The 25,396-nt window shown below is 30.1% G+C and overlaps 3 protein-coding genes across 10 annotated transcripts in view; 1 reads left to right on the forward strand and 2 right to left on the reverse strand.

Moving 5' to 3' along the window:
• Positions 1-1,786: 1,786 nt before the first annotated feature.
• LOC131665085 (malonate--CoA ligase ACSF3, mitochondrial) lies at positions 1,787-11,045 on the reverse strand. 8 transcript variants are annotated; one of them, XM_058936696.1, is made up of 10 exons: positions 10,461-11,045; positions 10,330-10,367; positions 9,497-9,644; positions 9,007-9,244; positions 8,250-8,567; positions 7,129-7,486; positions 6,210-6,355; positions 5,881-6,120; positions 5,623-5,801; positions 1,787-5,507 (listed from the first exon to the last, which is right to left on the reverse strand). In XM_058936696.1, exons 3-10 carry the CDS (start codon positions 9,623-9,625, stop codon positions 5,310-5,312), a joined length of 1,806 nt encoding a protein of 601 aa, XP_058792679.1. In that variant the 5' UTR covers positions 9,626-9,644; positions 10,330-10,367; positions 10,461-11,045; the 3' UTR covers positions 1,787-5,309. The 8 variants fall into 8 exon arrangements, with proteins under 8 accessions (XP_058792679.1, XP_058792676.1, XP_058792678.1 ...); XM_058936693.1 differs by having other exon boundaries at positions 10,323-10,367; XM_058936695.1 differs by having other exon boundaries at positions 10,195-10,367.
• A 977-nt stretch (positions 11,046-12,022) lies between these two features.
• Positions 12,023-13,980, forward strand: LOC131665076 (protein farnesyltransferase/geranylgeranyltransferase type-1 subunit alpha). Its single transcript, XM_058936675.1, has 5 exons — positions 12,023-12,333; positions 12,600-12,954; positions 13,026-13,226; positions 13,304-13,490; positions 13,561-13,980. The coding sequence occupies exons 1-5, from the start codon at positions 12,189-12,191 to the stop codon at positions 13,657-13,659; spliced, it is 987 nt and encodes a 328-aa protein (XP_058792658.1). The 5' UTR covers positions 12,023-12,188; the 3' UTR covers positions 13,660-13,980.
• A 3,123-nt stretch (positions 13,981-17,103) lies between these two features.
• Positions 17,104-25,396, reverse strand: part of LOC131664999 (Kv channel-interacting protein 1-like) — a 38,661-nt gene continuing 30,368 nt past the window's right edge. Inside the window, exon 9 of the mRNA XM_058936564.1 lies at positions 17,104-24,364. Within this exon, the coding sequence (XP_058792547.1) occupies positions 24,254-24,364 (111 nt within the window). The 3' untranslated portion in view covers positions 17,104-24,253. The remainder of the gene's footprint in view (positions 24,365-25,396) is intronic.

Here is a 25,396-nt window from a genome sequence, read left to right on the forward strand (position 1 = left end):
GGCGTCTCTGCGCTGCGCTCCGCTCCGGAATAACCTCTTCCTCTCTCTCTCGCTCTGCTCGCTCCTAAATCACGCTGCATTATCCGTTTAGCTGCGGCTCCGAGCGCCTTGCGCCAGCCGCGTCGGCTCGCTCGGATCGGCCGGTCATCCCTCGTTACGGGGCGCGCGACGGCTCTATTCCGCCCGGCAAATCGCTGTCGGCGAGCCGTCGCCGTCCGCTCGCCGGCTGGCTTATCTTCGACGTGCTCGGAGCAGTCTCCATCCAGACTTCTCTGCGGACACCCTTCCCTCGTCTGGTCTGCCGCCCGCGCCGCGCCCTTTCGGCTGGTGCCGGGCACGCAGCTCCTCCTTCTCCCCGACAATCCCAATGTGACTGTAGCTTCTGTGTGTGGGGCGCGACAGAGTGCAGTCGATCGTTCGATGTGTGAACGAAACTTTGACATTGAGCGGCCTAATCCGTCGAAGACTCGTTTGCTCGTCTATCACGGCTCTGCGGAGCGTACTCGCTCAGCGCCACACGCCCGGAGGCCTCCTCCCCCTTTCCAGCCCAAGTCCAAGCTCCCGATAAACATCGGCCTACCTCCTTCTAAAGTCATATTTCGCTTTCACGGCGTGCTCTTGACGCGAGCCCCCTTACAAGCTGTTACTGTCTAATGTGTTCATTCCCACTCCCCGTTTCGCCCTTTCGACATTTCACTTGCCTATATGTTTGTGCGTAAGCGTATGGGAGCGTCTCATCGACTTAATTAACTCCGATCGAAACACGCACGCTTCACGCTTGTTGGACTCCGAAGCGTCGTCGAGCTTATACCTTCATTTTAACAGTTTATCGTTAAATGTACCCCATTATTACACCACAGGCCAATAATTATACTTAGAAAACAGCTGTGAACGTCCCATCTGTATTCCTCGCATTATTACTCTACACATTGTTGGTTTCACTTACAATGCACGTTAACGTACTCTTTAAGGGGATGCCATATCTCAGTTTGCCGATTTTTTCATCGGGCCATATTTTGTCCTAAAATACGCATCGGAGAACAGTTAGAACTCGGCTAATTGGTTAATAATTATTGAATAATAAAGCAAAGTAAGATCGAATCCTTGATGAAATTGAGAAAAATTATATTTTTAAAAGAAAATTCAACATTAACTAACTATCTAATAATCATTTATTAACCCAAATAAATAAATAAGTAAATTAAAGTCGGTAAAACAGAGATATGGCATTACCTTAAATATCGCACCCGGTAGGCCCGGGTTCGATTCCCAGTTCTTGCTGATACAAGCACCTCTGAAAAAAGTTTCATGTGCTTTGTTCTGAAACACATTGCAAGCCTCCGTCGCTAATTAGCACTGATGGAGCATAAATAGAGCGACGTTAAAATAAAAAAAAAAAAAAAAAAAAAAAAAAAATTACCTTAAATAGTTATCTACACCACTTGTGTTTTACTTTAGTAATGCTATCGATCTCAAGCGATTGCAGAATTATCCTGACGACCGGTATGTTCGCCGTACAATTCAACCACCATGACAAGTATTAGTTTAAACATAAGATCGATGTTTATCGCAGTTCAAATTACCAATGATGTACGGATAATGTGATTGCAGCTAGAGAAAATAAATAATATGGATACACTGTAACGTATTGTCATGGGTTATCAAATAAAAAAAAAAAATCTACGTTGTTAGGCGATTCAATTATTTTGCCGTTATGATTGTTCTGTTTGCTTTCGTTTCTTCAGTTAGTTGAGGTTTTGAGCTCGACACACAAAAAAGGAAAATCTTAAGCTTAAAACTGTATTTGAAATACACAAATATAGTTTGTTTATTTCTTACATCAATTCTTTTCTTTCTTCATCGTATTTCTACAACGACTTCCAAATTAATATACGCAACCAACACTTGCCTCACATCACTATTATTTATTAAATATACGATTGTGATAGTACCGACTGAAAGAGAAAACTTTGACAATGTTATCGGCTCAAACGCGGCTGCCATATGCCTATATTTCATGGTTTTTCTATACTTTATTTGCGACAAATATCCTTTGATATGTAGTTTTTTCTAAAACGGTTCTAGATGATTTTGCAATATTTTTGATTTATCAGAATAAAATCAGACACTGGTCGTCTGAGTTTGAAGTTCTGAATATAAAATCAATAACAAATACAGCACGTGTTCACATTTGTTTTACTGATAACGATATATTGGTTGAATTTATTATTCAAATCTTAATTCTCATTCTAATACTATAATACATACCGAAAGCTATTTGTCGCAAATCTGTTGAATCCTAATTTTATGTAATCGTTGCTTTACTCGATCGATGTCTAGACATGAATGAAAAGCTTCCTTTAAAAAAGTCCTTACGTCAAGTACAGCAACGATTACATACAGAAATGTTGCAGGCGAAAAAGTAATTCAAATGAATTCTAATTTTGACACCGCAAAGTAATCATATAGTCAAGGTTCGTCTGTTTTCAGTACACATATTTCTATATCTATATACATGTTAAGGGTAGGGCAGGTTTAACTGTCCAAAGTTTCTTACGATTCCTACTACGTTATTTAGCGATTTAGTAATGTCAAATTTTTTAGCACAGGCTAAAAAAAGCTCTTTTCTTTAATAAAATATAACGATTTCTCTAATCCAAATAATGCTATCAATTAATTATTAAATAAATGTGATCGTTGATTATTTTCAGTCATATGCAACGGCGTATACGTGTGGTAATTATTTCTTTAACAAACCAAACAATATTTTAAATTCTCATCTGTTCTTGATAAGTACGTGAACATGACAAATTACAGGATAAACAAGCTACATAATCTAGCTTCATTTTATCGAACGTTTGTATTGCGGTATCATCAAATTTTTTTAATGTGCGTTCTCAGTTGATTCTATTAATGAAAGTCTATGAAGTGTTGGCTACTCAAGGTTGTGTCGGTAATGTAGCCCGAGTTACGAATTATTAAAATGAAAAACTTGTTTCTAATATCTATATGGTTAATGGGCTTTACAGCAACCTATGGTTGAAGCTTTTAATTGTAAGTTTTTATTAGTTTATCACTTCCTTATATCAATTTAAATATATAACATGACAAGTGTAACATTAGTAACTATTGTTTCTACGAATGTTTTCATTTGTATGCGGATCTCCGTACAACTACCAAGTTAAAATCCAAATTTCAATAATTGTGAATAGAAACGGCCAATGTCATTGAGATTTAACGTACCATTTTATTACATCACTAGCAACACTATTACACGAATTTTTAAGCATTTCACATTATTTTCGACCAATAGTTAATACAACCTCAAGTATACGTGTAACACCCTTTCTGTCCATCCCAAGATTAAAGTAAATAGAATAAAATAATCTTTCATTATCAGGATTTAATAGGATTTTTTAGAATTCGATAAATCACTGAAAACCAATAACGTTAAAGTCCCATCCACTTTTATAGCGATTTTCCTCCGGATTTCCTCCGAAATGGTTCGACCAAATTACAGACAAAGGGAACGTGAAATGATTATTATATATAACTATATTTTTTCACAAAAATATTCAGAAACGAACGATAGGTTCCAGCTGTTTTAGTTCATATTCTGCTCGAGATTTCTGCCCTTGCAAAGCTTTGAAAAAGAACAAATTTTATTTGAGATCCCTACATATATATAAACGTTGCTCCAAGATTCAATCTCGAATGTATGTACATCGCATTGTGAAAATGATGTAACTCGATCAGTATACGCGATAAATATATTGTGAATTTATTTTGGTGTATTTAGTGCAATAATTTTCCTAAAAATATTTTAAAAATAACTTGTAAATTTGTAATTAACTTGTAAATTTAAACGAAACCTTCAAATTAATAAAACTGAACAAATGAAAAAGAACACTATTTATAATTGATTTTCAATAAAATTATTTCAAGGGGCTAATACATCAAATGAATCGATATTGATTCATACTAGTTTTATCACGCTTAATTTAACAATCCGTATTATTTCTTTGGTATTGTAGAAAAAAACTACCCTTTTTTCATATTTTTGAAGATACGTCTAGCCGATATTCATAGCACATTAAAGTAGAGAAAAATTATTACGGCTTTCCTTCGATTGCTTGCCTAAATGATAATTAGTAATTTGACAGTTGTATACATCTTATAGATTATTCGATTGCAGAGCATTTTATCCAGTCGTTTCGACAGAAGAAATAGAAAAAATAATAGTTACATTCCAGCTGCTAGATTGATGAAATAAATAATTACATTTATTAATACTTTTTCCGTTGGAGTAACCGCATATAAGGCTCTGTAATTCAGCCACGAATTGTAGCTACCTTAAATGCTCAGTTTTGTAGTCTTATTAACTTTAAATTCACGTACGCACTGTTCCAACTTTTAAAGCTCAGCTAGGACCGAACTTTAAAAAAGAAAACAAACCTAATAAAGTTTCAATGCTATTTGATCATTTTTTTCTATTCAATTTAAAAAAAATGAAAACTGATTTATTTTTATTAACTTTTGTACGGTTATAAGTCGAAAAAGGGAATCACAGCCTTGCTACGCGATGTATCTGAGTATTTTCAGGTTTCATAGTTCTATTTTTTGCAGCATGAAATTTGAACATATCTTGAGACGACATATTAGGTAATATTACAATAAAGAGTACTTTTTATTATGTGTAAACAAACTAAAAAATCAAATCAGACTTCTTGGTACGGTAATGTTTACTAGAGATGAACAAAGTATTATTCTTTTCTTCGCGCACCAATGATGTGATTTAATTAAGGTAATAACAGAAATAAACAAGCAATTTTTCCTATTTCACTATGGATTTTGATGAGTAAACTTTCAACTCACTTATGAACATACAAATAATGCGATACCCGCTTTTTGTTACGCCTTTTTCTTGATTAATCATTGAGCTGTAAGTTAGAAACATCGTGTGAGATGCCCCTATTAAGTCCTTAAATATTCTAAACTCTTATGCAAACAGTTGAATGATTAATAAAATGTTATTAGTAATTCATATAACCAATACTCTAATGATTTTTACGAAAATTACAAAAATTTAGATTTTCTAATTAAATAGAAATAAAAAAATTTCTTTCGATAATCTATAATACAGCTTGCTGTAACTATATACTATAAATATTTTGATGACAACGAGCAAAGGCAAACATACGTTACGATAAAGTTATGAATGAGATGAGTATCGTTGACTTTCCAAATCAATCGGCTCGTGCGCACAGCACGTAAAACATTCATTTCCCTGCTATAATCTGATTCAATTTCTATTTTTCTTCCTCTTTTGGAAATAGTATACGAATAATGTCAGGTTTGTTTACTTTTCCCATGCTATTTTTTGGTATTTTGTTAACTACTTTTAACACAGTAGGTACAGCGTAACTGGGAAGAGATTTTTTAGCGAATTGTCGAAGTTGAGACAGAATTATTTCTGAACCTTCGGTCAAAACTATTACTGCAGCCACCTAACAAAGTAGTATTACAATTCAATTGTGATCGATTGTTAAAATTAAAAATCCAAAGGTTAAGATTTGACTAAATGTTTTATTGTCCGAAATTGGGAAACTCAATTATACTCACTTTTTGACCCCAAGTAATATCATCGACTCCAACTACCGTACAATCAATAATGTCTGGATGACCCAAAATGACCGTTTCTACTTCGACTGCGCTCACTTTGTAACCTCCGCTTTTAATTATATCGACCGAACTTCGTCCCAACATCTTGTAAATTCCTGAATCATACTGTACGGTATCACCTGTAGTGATCAAGAATCAATTATAAACGGTAAATCTTGTATTATGTTCTATAAATATTGGCCAATAAAAGAACTTTACCAGTTTTAAACCATCCGTCTTTCGTGAAAGAGTTTTTAGTAATTTCAGGTCTGTTCCAATATTGTTTAAATACATTATCTCCTCGAACTTGTAATTCACCGTTTACAGGTGATTTTGCTCCATTGGTTAATTGGCTTGTCTTTGAATCTCCATATACAAGTACATTCGGTTTTACATTTTCCTCTGACTCTGACTTGATTAGCCGAATTTCTACTCCTGGTAATGGCGTACCCACACTACCTATAAGTATACTCATAATTATAAATTTAATTTTATGGAAATTTTATGAAATTATTAGCATTATGAAATTTAAATTAGTTCTAACGAACCTGGAATTCGTTCTCCTTCAAGGGGATTTGATAAAACCATTCCGGTCTCTGTCATGCCGTATCTTTCAAGTAAACGATGTCCGGTTATTTCTTCCCATCTATCGAATATTGGTTTAGGTAGTGGAGACGAGCCGCTGATCATCAATCTATAAAGTAGTGATTTAGTCCATTAGTGCTTTTAAAGAATTTATTGATTATAGTTTTTCTTCATTTTAATTTATAACATCCAATATTTAATATACTTTTCAAAAATTTGAAATACCAATGAATTATTAACAATGTATTATGTACTAATCCAAAGCATTAACATACATATAGAATTGTTGTATGGAACAGTGCATATATAAACGCGCTATTACACTTGCAAAAAGTACAAAATAAATTATTAAGACATAAATACTTAAATAGGAAGCAAGATAAAAATGAATATCCTTTAGCTATTAAACAGTACTACCTAATTGCAAGTGTGATGACAAATTATGATCAACTTTCATCTAATTACGAGCAATCAATAAAAAGAACAAGAAATAAATTCACTCTGCCAAATATTAACAAAACAATTAAACTAAAAAGTCAAAAACCATAACATAAAAGATTTTCAATAAATTAAATTATAATATGAAAAAATATATTTAAGAAAAAACTAAGAAAATAAATACAGAACAATACTAAACTACTAAAAGATCTTAACATAATGTACAATGTACGATTTATAATGTTAATTTATTGTACTTTAAAATTAAAAAATCTTATAGTATGTATATATAATGAAAAAATTATTATTATTATTGTTATTATTATTTGTGTTACAGTAAAGCAAAAAAAGTTTTTGGTAACCTGTCACGTACATAATATAATAAGTCCGATGTATCAAACTTATTATGATAGTATTGCAGCGATCATTGTTTACATTACTGACCTGATTTTATTAACACAGACGTTATAAATGTACTCTTTGATTTTGTCGTTCTTTGCAAACAGTTGGTCATACTCTTGTATCAACTTCATATAGATTGTAGGTACTGCAGCAAGTACATTGATTCTTTCTGTATTCTGAAGATCTACTGCAGTAATTTGTGCCCATACGCTTGATGCTGAAAATTTTGGTAACATAACACAGCGTCCTCCTACATAGAGCGGGCACAGAAGCACGTTAATGATACCGTGCACATGATGCAATGGCAAAGTATGTAAGAATATATCTTTCTCGGTGTGTTTCCAAGCTGATATTAGTGAATTGACTTGAGCTTGAATGTTTTTATGACTCAGAACTACTCCTGTAATAAACGCGATAATTTTATTTTAACATAAGTATTCGCACGTCATAGGTAAACAGTATTTCCAGACATTTTGCTTGATTTCTTCATTACAACAAAAATTGACATTACTAATATATTTGTAATTCTTTTATGTGAAAACTGTTGCATGGGTCATTCTAAAACTGATTACTCGTCATGTAGGAGTGAAAGTTTATCCTTGATATCTTTTTAATACTGATTAAATTATCTTTCATTCAAACAAAAGATTGGAGGGAATTAATGATAAAATTTTTTCTATTTTAATGTATAGATATTTTGCGATATTTTTTTAATGACTAAAAAATAGGCAAAATACCTGAAAATGCTTATTGTCAGTGGCACACAGAGGCACATGTATGTACAGACACATACACAAAACTGATCAGATATTATATATTATTTTAGTAATAACATAACAGTTCCAATTATTAATTTGACTTCAAAGTACTTATTTAATACGTTTTGTATTCCTCTTGTCACTCAGATGAATGATATCAATCAAATGTAAATTATTTGCACCACTTATAAATAAACTTAGAAATCTAAAGAAAGGAAACTATTAAAAAGTGTATAAACTAATGTTACTAAAAGGATAGCAGAATAACATTACAAACATAATTATTTTCGCTGCAATAGTTGTGCAATGAAGAGCTTAAAAATAACTTTTTTTAATTTATTTTTTATTCTTCATATCTATAATCAATGATAAAAAATACTATAATTTTATTAAATATTTGCGTACCTTTTGGTTTACTAGTAGTACCTGATGTATAAACAAACATCGCATTGCTTTTGTTGTAAAAATCTCCTGGTACTCCTGCATCCAAGAAATTTCCAAATTCGTATTCAAATACTCCTTTATTATTTGCTTGTTTGCCATCTGCTTTCATAGCTAAAACTCGTAAGGCATTGTCAAATACTATGAGATGCTTATTTCGCTTAACCATGAGTGGTTCAATGATTGGTAAATAATCTTGTGTTGTAACAAATACTTTAGCATCTGAGTCTGTAATATAATAATCGAGAACAGGTGCTGGATGTTGATCATTTAAGGGTACAGCTGTAAAAAACATATAATAATAAAACTTAAGATTATTTTACACTTACTAATATAATGAATACATGTGTGTGTACTTCATCAACTATGTATTTTGTGCAAAATGTGCATATGAAATGTTATATTTTTTCTATTTTTCCCAAAAAACCTTTGCTAATTCTTTTATAAACTCTTGCACATTTCAATTGATTTTTCTTAAGTTCCTTTTGCCCAATCATTTATCAGATAATACTCATCACTTATAAAATTTCTTACAACAAATTTCACAAAATCATTTAGATTGGAATGATTCTAAATTTTGTAAAACTACTTGTATGCAATTTCTGTGAAAAACCACTAGGACAACTAATTTAATTATGACAGATTAGATCCTAGATACATTTTTTATCCCAATTTGAGCCTTAAAAAATAATGTAAGTGAAGTTTGTAAATAAATACAAACCTATTTGTCCGCTGATCCAGCATGCCCACTGTGTAATGACATAGCTACCATCATTAGGCAGTAAAAATGCAATTCGTTCTTGACTGCCTTCACCTAATAATTCATTAAGCTCATTTGCAAATTGTTTTGCACTGAGATATAGGCCTCTATACGTATACTCGCCATGCATATCACGTATTGCTGTTCGATCATTATATTGTGCAGCATATTTAAAGACAGGCACTACATCGTTAGAAAACTAGAAAATTAATATTATTTTTCTGTAGAAAGAACATGAAAAAGTGAAAAATATCAAATAAGGATGAATATTCCAATGAAGCATTTGAAAACTGAGGGTAAGGCATGTACACGTTTTGAAATAAAAATGAACATCTTGAACAATCATCTCATGATTGGGCAATATGAATTTTATAAACACAAATGTTTTGAAGCAATCAATAGATATGTTAGAGAAAAAAATATATGGTATAAATTATTGAATAAAATATACCTGGTGAATTTCTGTTGTGGAGTTTAAAGCAGCATGAGTTTGTTGCATTCTTTTTGAGGAAATACCTTTTCGGTGGAATTTAATCGAGTTTATCAGGTAATGAAACTTTCTTCGTATAAGAGAACTCATTGTTTAAATAAGAATCGCTCTGCAAAGAAAATCAATTAAAAGACCTCTATTCTTAAATAGCTTTATTTCATTACTAAGCAATATGTGGCTAAAGTATGTATTGAAGCCACAATTATAGAAATTTACATATATCGTAACATTTTTGAAAAGCAATTTATGTATAGAAACTTTATCAATCGGAAGTGTCCGTGAAAAGGTTAAGATTATAGTTTGGATTTCAATTATCGATATCAATGAGTTGTAAAAAACATTCGAATGATCAGTGATTAGCATATATAGCCAATGGTAAAGATGAGTGACGCTAAAGTGAATTCTTGAATTATGAATATATGTATATATAACCTGCGAACTATCAATCAAAATTCTAAACTGCAAGAATTTGCAAATATTTAAGTAATTTAAGTAATTAAGAATTAGACTCTAGAAAAGTAGTAAAACAGTAAGTGTGGACGACTGGTCACTGGACGTGGTAGTTATGTTACAACTGAAATATGGATAGATATGATCTGCCTTCTCATGACCAGGTGACGCCACATTATATTACTAGGCATTTTTTTGCAAAACTTTACATTAGTACAGAGTCTAGACTCCAGTTCAGAGTTCAGACTCCAGATGCCAGGCGGGCCCCGAGTCTAGTACCAAGTGCCACTAGCTAGTTCAGCGTGGTCCAGACAATCAGTATCAAGAATCAACTTACAACTTACGCGAAGAATAGTAGACAACTATGTACAAGACTATGGAACTGAAACCAATAAAAAAGTTATGTATGTTTGTTGAAGAATATTACCAACATTGCACAAATTACTGATAATTGAACAATGTAGATATTACCTACGTTATTCTGTACCCAAAATGTATTAATTGAGAGTGTCAGCGTGCACGCGAATCCGTCGGCTGTTTTGCTAAACACAAATACTTATAACTTGCCGCGCATTAGTGTATTTTTAATTGTTTACACACGTGAAGTCAACGTCATATATTTTACACATTGAAAGGGAAGTGTCAAAACATCACGTGTGTTGCATGTGACTGTTTTGATTTTGAAAACGATTGTTGTCCAATTTTATGCGCGACTAAAGTATAGCTATCTCGATCATTTCATAATTTATTGTAGATATAAGTTGTGTATAATGTATTTCTATTAAATTGTTTATTTTTGCCTTTTGCATTCGATCATACCAAATTAAGAGGTTCAAATATATAGCATTATTAAAAAGTATTTTATTGATCCTCAAAGTGCGACCTTGGAACCAAAATAAATCATTGAACCCCGTTACGTCAATTGCCACACTGAAAATGTTTTTGGTCTGGAAATCCTTTATTGTCCATTATCTATGCGCAGTTAAAAAATAGAGAAAATTTGAAAAATGAATCGCCTACATTCCTTGTTAGCAACTGTTTTGGTCACTGTTTATTTATATTTGTTACAAACACTGCTTGTCCCATTTCTATTCATTCAAAGATACGCACTGGTATTATCTAGGTGCGCTAAAGCGGCTCTATTACGGTTACCGACTGAGTAAATGAAAGAGGTTTTGTCGTAGAGGTTATTTCTTAATCGAATGAATTATTGAAGTTGAAACTTTCTGAAAACATTACTTATACATAAACAAAACGCGTTCAACTCTTACTTTTATAAAATTAGACACAAGTAGGATAAAAGATTATTGTGAATGAAGTTTTTATTTATGAAATTTTTTTGACAAAATTAAAGTTGAGCGCGCTTTATTTATATATGTGTAATGAGTATCCTCAAAAAAAATTCAACGTATAAATTATTTGTTCGGGAGAAAACTTCTAGAAAAACTTCTTTCTTCTCAGTTGGTAATGCAAATGTTATAGAACACCGAGCAACAAAAGGTAAATTGTTATTATATCTATCGACTCTGTTACTAACGTGCGGCAAGGCAGATAGTGATATTACCTATGATGGACCTAGCGCAATCGCTGAAAAAGTTTCAAGTTGATGACTACGAATTTATTTGTTTGTTCATTTGTTTTTCTCAATTTTTCGAATTTTCGTGGATATTACTAATAGACAAAATGAAGAGCAAAACACTCGCGAAATCTCACAAAATGCTGCTTTCTAGAAAAGTTAGAAAAATTGAAGTGGGGTAAATCAAGGATACTTGTTGATATCCGATGTCCTCTTAATACAAATTAAAATGTGTATTTAATTAATGTTCGATTAAACATATCAATTATTTAAATTATATTTCTACGATAAATGAATTTCAAAACCTAAAGATGATTTTTTATTGCAAGAATTAGTTAGTAATTACTATATTTTCAAAAAAAGAATTTTCTTTTAATCAAAATACACGCCTATATGAACATCAAAGAACTAAATGCGCACGGACGGATGCGCAATAGTCTAGTCATGCGACAGAATTCATGTTTTTGGAAGGGTTAGAATCCCTTCTGTAAACGCCCTTAATTTCACAGACAGAATTTGCTCTGCGGATGATTACTTATAATTAATTTGAAAATTAATTTGTAATCACAAGGAACATTAGCACGCTCTTTGCAGTTAAGACGTAAAGCCAAATATTCGGATCTAGAAATGTCAGACAACGATGATTTTAGCTCGGATGATTCACCTCAGACATGGGTGTCCTACAGCGAAAGAGACGAATGGAGAAATGTTGTACCCGTTGAGCAGGACGATGGTCCGAATCCTGTAGTGCCCATTGCATATTCTGATAAATGTAAGTACTTTGAACAATCAATAACCTTTGTCATATTTTTGTTGTTTCCTCATGATCATGCTTTCTGACAGAATCTATCTTGAAATTAATTTGCCTGAACTGATTTTGACTATTTTATTTATTTATTTATTATTTTATTATTTATTTACTATTTTATTTGTTAAAGATTAGTTTGATATTGCTTTCCATTTTTAATCGATATAAGTTTTCTTATTACGAATTACTAATTTCAATTGAATATTGAACTTTTTTATTCCTATTTTTAGTTCGAGAAACACATGACTACTTCAGAGCAATATTAAAATCAAAAGAAAAATCAGAACGGGCTTTGCATTTAACTGCTGATTGCATTTGGTTGAATGCTGCAAATTATACTGTATGGCAGTACAGACGAGAAATTCTTAAAGAGCTTGGAATTGACCTGAAAGATGAATTAGAATTTATAGAGATGATCATAAAATGTAATTTTAAGAATTATCAAGTTTGGCATCATCGAAAAGTTATTGTGGAGTGGATGCAAGACCCTAGTGCTGAACTTCAATTCACAAGTAACATTTTGAAAAAAGATGCCAAAAATTATCATGCATGGCAACATCGTCAATGGGTTATATCAACTTTTAAGTGAGTCCATTAAAAATAATATATTATAATAAGTCTACTGTGAATTATTTTTTTAAATATCGATAATTTAGTTTGTTTGAAAATGAGCTGGAATATGTTGAACAGTTAATATCCAATGACATTAGAAACAATTCTGCTTGGAATCAACGTTATTATGTTATAAGTAATACAACACATTTTGAACCGGAAATTATTGAACGTGAAATTGATTATACTCTTAAAAAAATTTCTGAAGTACCTGGAAATGAAAGTGCATGGAATTACTTGAGGGGGTAAAATATTGTTTGTTTCAATTTAATATTGTATAAATATCTTGAGTTGAATTTTAACATATATATTTTATTTGCAGAATTTTAATGCACGATAAAAGTGGTGGTTTGGCATTTAATTCAAGAGTCTCACAGTGTTGTAAAGAACTTTATAATCAAAACTATAGAACAAATCATCTTCTAGCTTGTATTGTTGATATTTGTCAAGAGAGGCATTCCAAGAATGAATTGACAGATCCTTTTTTTCAAATTGAAAAAGCAATACAGGTATAAGAAATTCTTTTAGTTATTTAAAAAAAACTAATTTTCAAATTTTAAAGAACAATTTATTTTCAAGTTATGCACTGATTTGGCTCAAACACATGATAAAATACGTAAAAGGTATTGGAAATATATATGTCAACAAATATCTGAAAGAGAGAAAGCTGAAACTTAATATTATGAAATATAGATTAAGATGATTTTTTTATTGGTGACACCGGATTGGTAGCTTTGTGCTAAAAGAGCTGCTTGTTCTTAATTTTTTGGTATTTAAGACATTGTTGGTAAACAATCTTCAATGAAATAATAAGGTAAAGTCTATATAAAATGTACAAAAATTGTAATGTTTTGAAAAAATTTGATTAATACATTTCTATCATACAAACTACTATTGTATATAATGACATTCAATTTACGAAATCATGTATAATATTAACTATTCGAATTATAGATTACATGATGAATTATTTACTATACTGTTGGTTAGATATAATTATATATTTTATTGAATAAAATACATATTAGAGAAAAATTATAGGAAATGTAGTGCCTCGCGAAATTAGTGACCACGTCTTCGGATCTATAATTCTACAAATACTACAAATAACATTAAAGTAAAATTAAGTTGAGTATTTGTGTAGGTACATACATTTTTTCGTTATTATGAATTTAGAAAAAAGAAAAAGAGCTGTTCGTTATACACCAGGGTTAAGGAGGCTCCAGACACTATAGCAAAAGTCAAAACAGCTTAAACAAATAAAGTTGTGCAACGGAGTATATATTTAGTATAAAAAATCTTATAACTATTTTTAAAATAGTATTTGTTCAAAAGTAGCCATTAACATAACACGCTTTATTTATAAATTTAATAAATAGTCTCGAAATTGATCTTTTTCTGTAATGAGCCAATCAGAAACTAGCTTTTATTGATACTGCATATGGTTAATACGAAATGTTTATTTAATCTAACGTGACCTAATTGCGTATCGCGCAGTCACGAGCTGTGTTATTTATTAAATTTTAAATTGTCGAAATATTCAGCCGAAAGTTATGAAAACTTTTCATTGAGAATATGTAACACATTTTGCATAATTCAACATCGCACGACTTTCTTTAATAGCAAAACAAATATGGCTGCCGTTCAATCGCCGGATACCCGAGGGCCTAATAAATATTTTAAACAATTTTCAGAAATATCTTGATATTTTACACGACTACCTATACTTTTAAACATATCATATGAAAGCTGAACTCTTAATCTATAAGAATATTACTTTTCTATTTTGTAACTACTCATTTAAGGTTAGTAACGAATTGATTTTAAATCTTATCCGCGGTGGGTTCCATATGAAGACATGCTAAATGTGTAAACTTTAAAATGGAATATCTCAAAATTTTCCATGGCTTGCGGGGTAAATAAGTATATCCTTGGATTCAGCGCAATCTAATCTATCGAAATCACTTACTGATATACTAACTTTCCGCGCTGGAGCCCCCTTAAATTTATAATTCTCACATCGCATGTACACCCTACCCTCTTCCAACACACACATACAGGAATCTTTTTTATCGACTTCATATTGGAGGTCGAAATTAATTAAGTTTGTAATTAAAAATTGCGTTTAATGGTCAACTCAACGGATTTATTATGTCCTTTTCGAATAAAAAGCTTGAAAAACGAATTTTTTCTTGAAGTACATATGCTGATGAATTGCCAACTGATCCAGCCGTCGAATCATCAACTGGTTATGCGATCATAAGGTAATGCAGAATTCTTATACTCTTAAATTAATATATATAATTATATTTCTTCTATTACCAATCTAATGTGTAGGGTAGAAAATAAGTAAATATACACGGTGTACAGTGATTAAAGAAAGCATGGAGAAAAAATCAAAGAAATTGAAATTTCGCTCCATTTCCGATTGTAAAAATCATGAAAATCATAAGCTTCATACTATAAGTATCAGACAACAAAAAATTTTAAAAAGAAGAATCAACACTGTTCCATTAAGAATAATCTAAACTCGTATAAACTTTCCACTAAATAAAAATATACATTTTGTACAAATATGTATGAAATTATATATTATATGAACAAGAATATATATAGAATCTGTACAAATTTTGTGCAATACTTGTACAAAATTGGTACGTTTTTTCCAAAGAAAAATGCACAAAATTTGTACAAGTTTGATACAAACCTTATATAAGTTCTGTATAACTTTTATACAAAATTTGCTCGAAATCTGTACAAATTTTATACTCAATAATTTATTTTTTCCTAAAAATTGAATAAATAATACGTATACATTATGGACAAAATAACATGGACAGTTTCCATAAAAGATGAATTATAGAGAAAATAACCGTCCAGACCAAGACTTGAACCCGAGACTTTCATGTTACCAGACTTGTACTCTATTACTTTTTTCCGTTGATTATTATATGCGTGATTTTTTTATTCTATATTATGTGCAATCTGATAATCGTGTATAAATTATTTGATTATATGTAGTGAATTGCATTTTTACACGTAATACCGATCAATTTAAATTTACCGGAAAAATATAGAACAAAAAGAAATTTACACACATACACGCACACGCACGCACTCACGCATGCACATACATATATTGTTAATTTTTAATTCATTGCTATTATCAGCAAACATATAGCTTATTGACTATGATTGAATAATTATTGAACAATTTTCAGATCATGTAGAAAGTAGATTAAAATTAGAAAATACCGTAATAGTTATTCGTAGCAAAGTGGTAAAATACAAGTCAATTATAATTTAATTTTCTTTGTTTTTTAATATATATTTGTCTACGATTTAGAACTTTTTGTAGGATATCTTCATATCCACAGATGTTTCTTCTTTCAGGTTTCAGCTCGTTTGAAGCAGTACTTTTCTCACTAACTCTATTTCAACATATTTACTTTCAGTTATATTATAGTTATCTTTTACTATTTATCCGTAACAATTTTAAGTTTAAATTTACATTTATATGTTTAATTAAAAAATCTATCGATTTGTATTTCTCTTCGTCTTTAATAATGTTTGTTCGAAGTTACACTTTGTATCAGAGGTGTACAATAAATTTATATTTATATACAATAAAATTAAGAGCATTAAAATTGTTTTCATATTACGTTAAGGTTAGGCCATTGAGTGAATGTGAACATTATTCTTTTTAATCCCTACGAAGTCTGTTACTTATTTTTTATTCATTTGGTTAATGAATATAAAATAAATATAAAACGACTCGACGTATTTATTAGAATGAATTTGCTGAATGTGTCAGCTGCTGTGCTAATAATGGCTTGTATACATTAAGTCCAAACATGCATATATACACATGCATACCTACCATATTTTCGTTTTATTTCGTTTTAATGGCTGTGGGTACCTGAGGACTTCAATGCGCCACAAATCAACATACCTACCATATGATGGGAACCCACGTGACTACCTTTCAGCCAATCAGATCACGAATAAAATGACTTTACTTGATAGGTCATTACTTTTTTATATAGGAAAATGGAAAAGGTATGAGTTTGTGAGAGTAAAGTGAAAAAAAAATGGAAACAACAATTAGCATCATTACTATATTTCAGACTGTTTTAATACGTTTTTTCCATAATCAATTATATCTATAATAATTGTAATAATTCTATAACATTCAATAGCCAATATTCCAATGATTTCCTTAGTAATGGGCACTCGCGCATTGCGACCAATGAAAGTAATCTTTCACTATTGAATTACGAATTATAATTCAAAATGAAAGGCGCCGATTTTTTGCTTGATTGCCAAGTCTTTCTCATATACTTTTATAAATAACAGAAATCGAATGGTTCTTGTTGTATACAAAAGAATAGTAAATATCTATAATTTTGGTGTACAAATTTGCAAGGTTCTGTGCAAAAAAATTCTGTGAAACGTGCATATTTATATATAAATATATATTTCATGTAGAAAGCATCAAATTATCTTATTAAAAAATTAGTTTTTTTCTTGATAATTAGGCCTTTGTTTATATAAACAAGATATCTTTTCTACTTTCCTTGGTCATTTATCTGTGAAATTTGCTTTCGCGTAGTCGTAAGCAAGTGTTATCTTTCTTTAACGCTATAAGACACGTAACTTTACCACGGACAATGGACATATACATATATATAGACAATGGGTATACACCAAAAATACACTATCTATAGTATTTCTGTATCATCCTCTTCGTTATCATTTTATAAACATTAAACAATCAGCATTATATTATTTCTTCTTAATTATTTGTTGGCGTCTTTAATTCCTTTTTCTGTGTGAATGACTTTCATTCCGGCATTTATTAATAAAGGCAGATTTTCTCGGTACGCATTTCTACTCTTTATCTTTGCTTTCAACATAAGTAAAAAATTATCACTTCATCACAATCCATATTAGTTTAATGAATAAGAAAAACTTATCTGAATGAAACTGTGCTTTTTGTAATCTGCGACAAGTCACAATTATTTGACTAACAAAAAGCATGACATTCGAAGTCCTGTTAGATATAATCGTTAATAGTTTTCTATCCTATAATGGACATTTTGCCAGAGCACTGGACTCATTTTAGCCATTATTACTCAAGCGAAATCTACGTTAGTCAGCACCAGACTAACTATTAGATCACTATTTAAATGAAAATAGTATAATTCTTAATTGATATGTGAAGGCTTTTTGACGAAACTCGTTACAGCACTCGTTTCCCATTTGTATCGTAAACCTCTTATTTCGTCAGAAAGCTTTTGATCATCCATTAGGAAATGTACTATTACCATTATGTTTGTTTTTTTCAATTCTGCAAAACAATTTTACATTTATTTTAATAACTTTATAATAAATATACTAAACAAATAGAGTCTGACAAAAATATAGTATAAAGATTTTTGATTTGTTTTTTACCATAGAATCGATTGGTAGAATCAGTCTTTTGAATTGCAAAATTTCTAGTAATTTGTTTAAGTAACTTTGTATAAACAATTGGAATTGCACAAAGAAAAAACATACGGATACATTTTTTTCGTTCGGACAATGTTCAAATAATTAATTTGATACTATTTACCTGCATTTCGCTTGGATAATAATCACTTACACAGTAACGACATTAAAAGCGCATAAATATATAAAGTAAAAGAAATGTCAAGAGTAAACACGAATTTGGTAAATAAGTTCACGTAAAAATTTACCATTACATTGGATTATTATCGGTATAATAGTAGTTAATGCATTTTCAAAATGCAAAAATGTCAAGTAGAATCTTTTACAAGTTTATACTTTAAGCTGTATAATCCATAACCATAATATATAGAGGCAAAAATTCTGTTTTTCTTTTGATATTTCTTATAAGATACTTATACATTCGCGTATTTTTAAAGCATTTCTGTGTGTGTACATAGATATATACAGAAACCAAGTCAAATCGGTTCACCTTTCAGGTATTACATTGAAATCTAAACATTTCATCCAGAGAAAAAATAACAATTAACTGATTTAACGGGTGACAATACTCTTATCAAATGATGTTTGGCAGGACCATTTTGAGCCAGTATTTATTACGTAAACCTATTTCTTCGATGATTTTATTATTATTATTTTTTATTTTTGTTAAATAAGTTGATCATCAAAACGAGACAACTTTAATTAGGCGTAACGTGGCTCAAGGTATTCAGCTCATATTGGACCAAAGATGAACCGATTTCGTCCTTTGACTGTGTATATCTGCGGATATACGTAGAAGGATTTTCAATTAAATACTTTATGTTCTCATTATCTTATATCGCTATGCATGTATGTGTAAACATGCACGTATCAACGTATTTTTGGTTTTTAATTCTATATTCAATTTTTAACATTTGTTTGTAAAGTCTTACATAGTTAGTCTCTAATTGGACCATAATCAGCAATTAAAAGTATCCACAACCTGAACATTATAAGTACATTGGTTTTTTTAGGTGTTACCTCTCCTTTAATTAAATAGTTGCATTGGTTTTACGTATTTCACAGAAAAATTTTTAATAGCACTGTTAAATTTTCTTTTAAGTACAAAAGTAGAATAATTCAATTTAATAACAATTATCATTTTATCTTTTTCTATTTAATTTGTCGTCAATCTATATGTTAGTAGTATACGTAATCAATCTTAACCGTCTTTATCCATCACATATCTGTACCAAAATTCTTTATGTCTTGTCTCTATTCCAGTTCCTACTATGAGAAAATTGTTGTTTTATATTAAAATGAATCAATATATTCTCTTCCGCCGCTGCAATAATATTATACTAGTATTCGTCCTTGTTCCAAATTTTGGAATATAAAAATACTGATGGTGATGTGTGTGTGTGTGTGTGTGTGTGTGTGTGAGCGCGCGCGCGCGTCTGTGTATACATTCAATATATATTCACACACATATATTTAAGTTTATAAAAATACAAGTAATCATATGTGTGTGTATTGACGAAAAATAATTGCACACATATAACTCAAGTGAGAAGAGAAATTTAACAAAATACTTTCGAAATTATAGATTATAGTTAGCGGTATTTTAGAAGGTGCTTTGAGCTTTAGATCATATAATTGTTAATTTTCTTGAATTTTCTTTAAATAGACTTTAGGAAATATAATATAGAATGTGATTATAATCGGAGTATGTAAAGTGACGATATTACTTTTGGCAGCTCAATTGACTTTTATATAGTCATTTTTAGTATTTTAGACCGCTTTACTGATAATTACTTTTCACACGTCGAGACTAGGTTATTGGATTAGAAGAAATAGATATATTTGATAATAGTAAAAGATATATCAATCTTATAAAACACTGAGCTTGAAGTTTACAACATTTACTGTTAACGGGAATGTAATAATTCGCTTGATACATCTTGCACTCACCCTTAACATAAAGCATAAATAACATTGTTTAGTAGTTATGAATCATGTATTTTTATTTTTATTTCTGTGTTTCTGTTCAATCTTAAACATTCCAAACTTCAAACTCACGGCCTTTGAAGATAGGGTTAATTTAAGCACATGCACTCTACTTATATGTGCGATATTTTTTCTGAGTTATGAAATAGACGTTATTGCATATTGGGCAACGAGATTTGTGAACATTTTTGCAACACACATATCTAGCAAAAATGCAACGATTATCTTTCTCAATATCGAAAATTATTTAAATTACTATAAGAGATTTCACAAGAATCGAAAGACAGCAATAAATACTACTAACATTTTTTCTTTTCTTTTTTTTAGTGAGATTCAGAGTAGCAAGATTTACTCTTAGTCAAAAAAAAACATTAATTTTAAATATACTACATCTTTATTTTACTAGCAGCAGATAGACTTAGTCTTCGCATAGTCAATTGGATAGATATTTGATTGATAATATAAGTGAATGCTTACTAAAACTATTATTTTTATAACTTTATAGGAGAGAGAGAAAGGAGAGAGAGAAAAGAGAGATTGAGAGAGATAGATAGATAGATAGAGAGAGAGAGAAAGAGATTACACATTGCAAAATTCTAAAATTTTTTCATTAAAAGAAATTAAGAAATCGACAAGAATATTAAGGTATAGAGAGTTTTGAATAGTAAAACCATGAAATGTGCGTTAATAGAGATTTTATACGCGAATATTTTTATTTGAAATCTACTACAAAGTTTAATATTTTGAAGATTAGGCTGAAAGAGTCGCAGCCAAATTGAAAAAAAGAGCACCATAGTTAAGTATTGGTCTTCCACTAAAAACAGTAAACTCTCGAGATAGATAGCTAAAAGCAACCTTCATCTATTTCATTGATTGAATCTGTAGCTTAATTTTCGATGGATATCGTTCCTGTCTCTTTCCATTACTTAATTATAACGCTTCTGGAAAATCTCTTTTCAAGATTTCTAACATCTTTAAATAAAATATTATCAATATTTGCTTGATTATGTGCTCTAATTTTTTAGGTTAAAGATCCCACATTCAAGAATAACATCAAAAACATAGTGATTCTGTATCCTGCTTCTTTGATTTCAAACGACGGTTAGTTCACTTTTACACCTCATTTTTTTTAAATTTTTTATTTTATGTAACAATATAATAGCATCAGTAATCTTACTTTCTATAATTAACACAGGTGTAAAAAATTTGATGAAGCTATTTTAATTATTTTGTTTGCTCTCGTTGTTTTTGCGCTAGACCGATAAATATTTGTCTGGTAATGAATGCTCTATTATTCGGTTTGACAATGGTGTTCTTCAATATTCAATTTTTACACCTCAATATTTAGTCATTCCACTCAATAATATATCATGGGCAGTGATACTATTTCAATCGTAGATCAAATTGAGGCTACTAAAACATCAGCTTTCAAAATATATGTTTTTTTTACTACCCCTTTACTACTGAGACGAAAATTCGCATGTATTAACGTATTTAAAAATATTTCATATCTATATTCGACACGGAGTTTCCATATATATGAAATCCCCGTGTCGATTGAGGAAATCAAACATTTTTTCATAAATAGATTGTACTGTATCTACATTTCACGTGTGCATTTTTTATAACTCATATTAATGTTACGGCAAATTTTCAAAAATGTAATTAATTGATTTTATTTTTATAAGGATTTTTAATTCTTGCACGGTTTAAAAATAAAATTATACATACATATACATGAGCAATTTCACGATCAATATTTCACTAGATCAAAATTTTTTTTCATTTTTTCGTCGATGAAAATATTATTTGCATTTTCTAAATATGTATGTAAAATTAAAAATCTTGAATACTCAAAATTATATGTTCTTCACGCGTATTGAAATGAACTCGTTAATTGTTATTTTATTCACAGAACGAAAAATTTTCCATTTTTTAATTGTTACCAAATATTCAATTTTGAGCGTGAATTTTCAAATACATTGTTAATGGAAAATAATTTCAAAAAAGTGTTTGGTTGACTTGACGTGAAACTGACCTGATATATATATTTATTCGTTTATTTAATCCCTAGATCTTAAAAAAAAAAGAAAATAAGTAATATTTTAATTATACCCAAGCTACAATAATGAAAAAAATTTTTACACGCTCTATGAATAGAATAGAGTTGATTTATGAAAAAAAGAAAAATAATTTCGGTTTGTAGCAATCCGTCATAGGTTTAGCAATATGTCATATTTTTTTACGAATAACATATTAATAGCTGAACAGAAATATTACCTTAAGTCGATATAATTTATAAAAAATATTAAATAGAACATAATTTTGTAATATTTTCGCTTTGTTATTCTATTACCTTGGTTTATTTTCAATCAAAATTTCTTTTAAGAGCTTTCGAATTTAGATCCATATTTATACTATCTTTGTTGATTACTATTAAATAAAAAAAAACTATGAAAAATTACTATTTTTTATGTCAACATTGCTATGAGCAGAAAAGATTGTCACGAGTATGTACGGCGATGAATCAAATAAATACTCTTCGGGTGAACTATACTTCACGGAATGATAAAATCGAAAAATGAAGTGCATGCACTCTAAACATTCGTTAAGAGCGCTATTTTAAAAATAGTACTGAATTATGACATTTGTTTTTATTATGAAATTGCTCATATATATCGAAGCTATTGTTAAAAGGACACATGCACTTTTTACTTGTTCTCCAATTCATTACTAGCAAGATAAAAAATAATGCCTATTTTTTTTTACCGGACATTATTTATATAATCTTGTATACATATACAAACATATGTACACATAGATTCGAACATATATCGCATGCTCTTTGTATATAGAAAGAGAGAGGCTACGAATATTTAGCAGGAAAAATTATCTAGTAAGCTCTATTTTGCGTACTTGGTTTGTTCTGACATCAGTAGGAAAATAATAAAAAAATCTTCTCTTTCTATGTTTATAGAAAGAACATGTTTTATACATATATTGAGCCTGAATGTTTTGTCAAAAATATCGAAGAATGTGATTATTCGTATCCTTATAAGAACACTACTAATTTTAGCTAGGAATGTAACAGTGTTTTCCGATATTTTATTTTTCCCTGTTTTCAAAGTTATAATCATATATTTTATTATACACAACAATTTCCAGTGTTTCATAATTTATTACACATTTCGTTGCAATTTTGATGTGCCAACTTTGGTCACTCAGTCCACCAATAGATCAATATTAATAGTAAACTCTAAACAACTTTGACAAATACATAACAATGATGTATAGTATATTTTCCGTGTCACTATACAAGTGCATTTCGTATAATATTAACTTTTTACTGCTTTTCTAATTTCTCACTCTGCAACGTGAATAGGATATTCACAAAAATCAAGTTGTTTCGGCATACAGCCACTTACGATTATTAAAAGTAATTTTAAACATTAATTGTGACTTAAAAAGGAATGAATAATACTGTTTTGCAATATTAAGGAGGACAATTTTTGTTTACAATGAAACATTCGCCCGAAGATAATGTAACAATTAATCAACATTTTTTTGTTTCCAATAGTTTATCTCAAAAAGTTATAATTGTTTTTAATATATCGCATAAGGCATAATTTGTAAAATTAGAATCTCAAGCCGAAAAAGCTGCATGACTTTGATTTCTCGTAAAGTTTAAATTTTCTTAATTGTTTGAATTATGTTGATTTGTTTTTACAATAGTATTAATTAGAGATTCAGATTCAAATCCACACGATGGGAGAATGTTCGTGATTTTCGCCCCATGTCAAAAGGCTGTTTCGAGTGCGGCGATATTTGTTGTTATCTCTGGATCGGAATTGCACGCATTCAGAAACTCGCCCAGCGTTACTACTCCATCTTTGTTGCAGTCCATTTTCTACAAAAAAAAAACTTAATTAGTACAAAAGTAGTATCAATCATTTAACAAATTAAAATAGTGATAATCGTTTGTAAATAGTCGGACTTATAACGGATCGAAGTATGCATTTTTCAGAGTTGAATCCTAAATCATAAAACAGTTTGAACCCCCAAAAACTCATGCAATGCATCGGTTACATGCAAGCAGTTTGACTATAAAACTTTAAAATTATGTCTCACCTTTTACTCATCATTGAATTAATGGAATTTTGAAAACGATATTTTATATAATTCTTACAACTAAATGCATGCGTCCCATAATGGTATAACTCAGTTTATAATATTTTCGAGTTTTTGTCGAATTATAAATCAGAACGTTTCAATTTCAAAATTGAGATGATCAACAGAAAAACAGCATACTTTGAATTAAAAAATATTTTTATCTTACATTAATCTTTATAAACTCAAAAAAGATAAAAAAGCTTAGACAAAAATCTAGAAAAAATTGAAAAAATAAAGAAACATTAAAACATCGGAAAATAAAAGAAGCTTATAATAAGAACAAAAACATAATAACAAAAAATCGAATAAACCGGAAAACATCACTATATAAGATTGTTTATAAGTACCTTCCCCCTTCCTCACTACACATTGATTCAAATTCTTTAAACTTAAAACTTATCAATTGTTATGTAAATAGGGAAAGGTCTTTTTATCTTTACACTTTTTGTATTTCCCTGTAACAACTATTAACTACTAGCGTTCCAATAAAAGTCGTTGAAACAAATCGTCAAGCTCGTCATAAAAAAAATATTAAGACATAAAATGGAGCCATGTTTGTTTATTTTCATATTTATCACGATTTGTCATTGGCATCGCGCGTTTGGAGTTCATTTTTACTTTTTTTTTTTCAAAAATGTTCTATTTTTTGGGTCAGAGTATAAATTATATAACCTTTTCTAATGATAAAGTTTTAATTGTTATAAATTTTTTTAATTTTTGAGGAGGTTACAGCGCGGAAAGTTTAGAGATTACCTATGACTATTTTTAT

The sequence above is a fragment of the Phymastichus coffea genome, unplaced genomic scaffold (genome assembly GCF_024137745.1).
Source record: "Phymastichus coffea isolate CEN01 unplaced genomic scaffold, Cenicafe_Pcof_1.1 PCOF00047, whole genome shotgun sequence".
In the NCBI taxonomy this organism is placed as follows: domain Eukaryota; kingdom Metazoa; phylum Arthropoda; class Insecta; order Hymenoptera; family Eulophidae; genus Phymastichus; species Phymastichus coffea.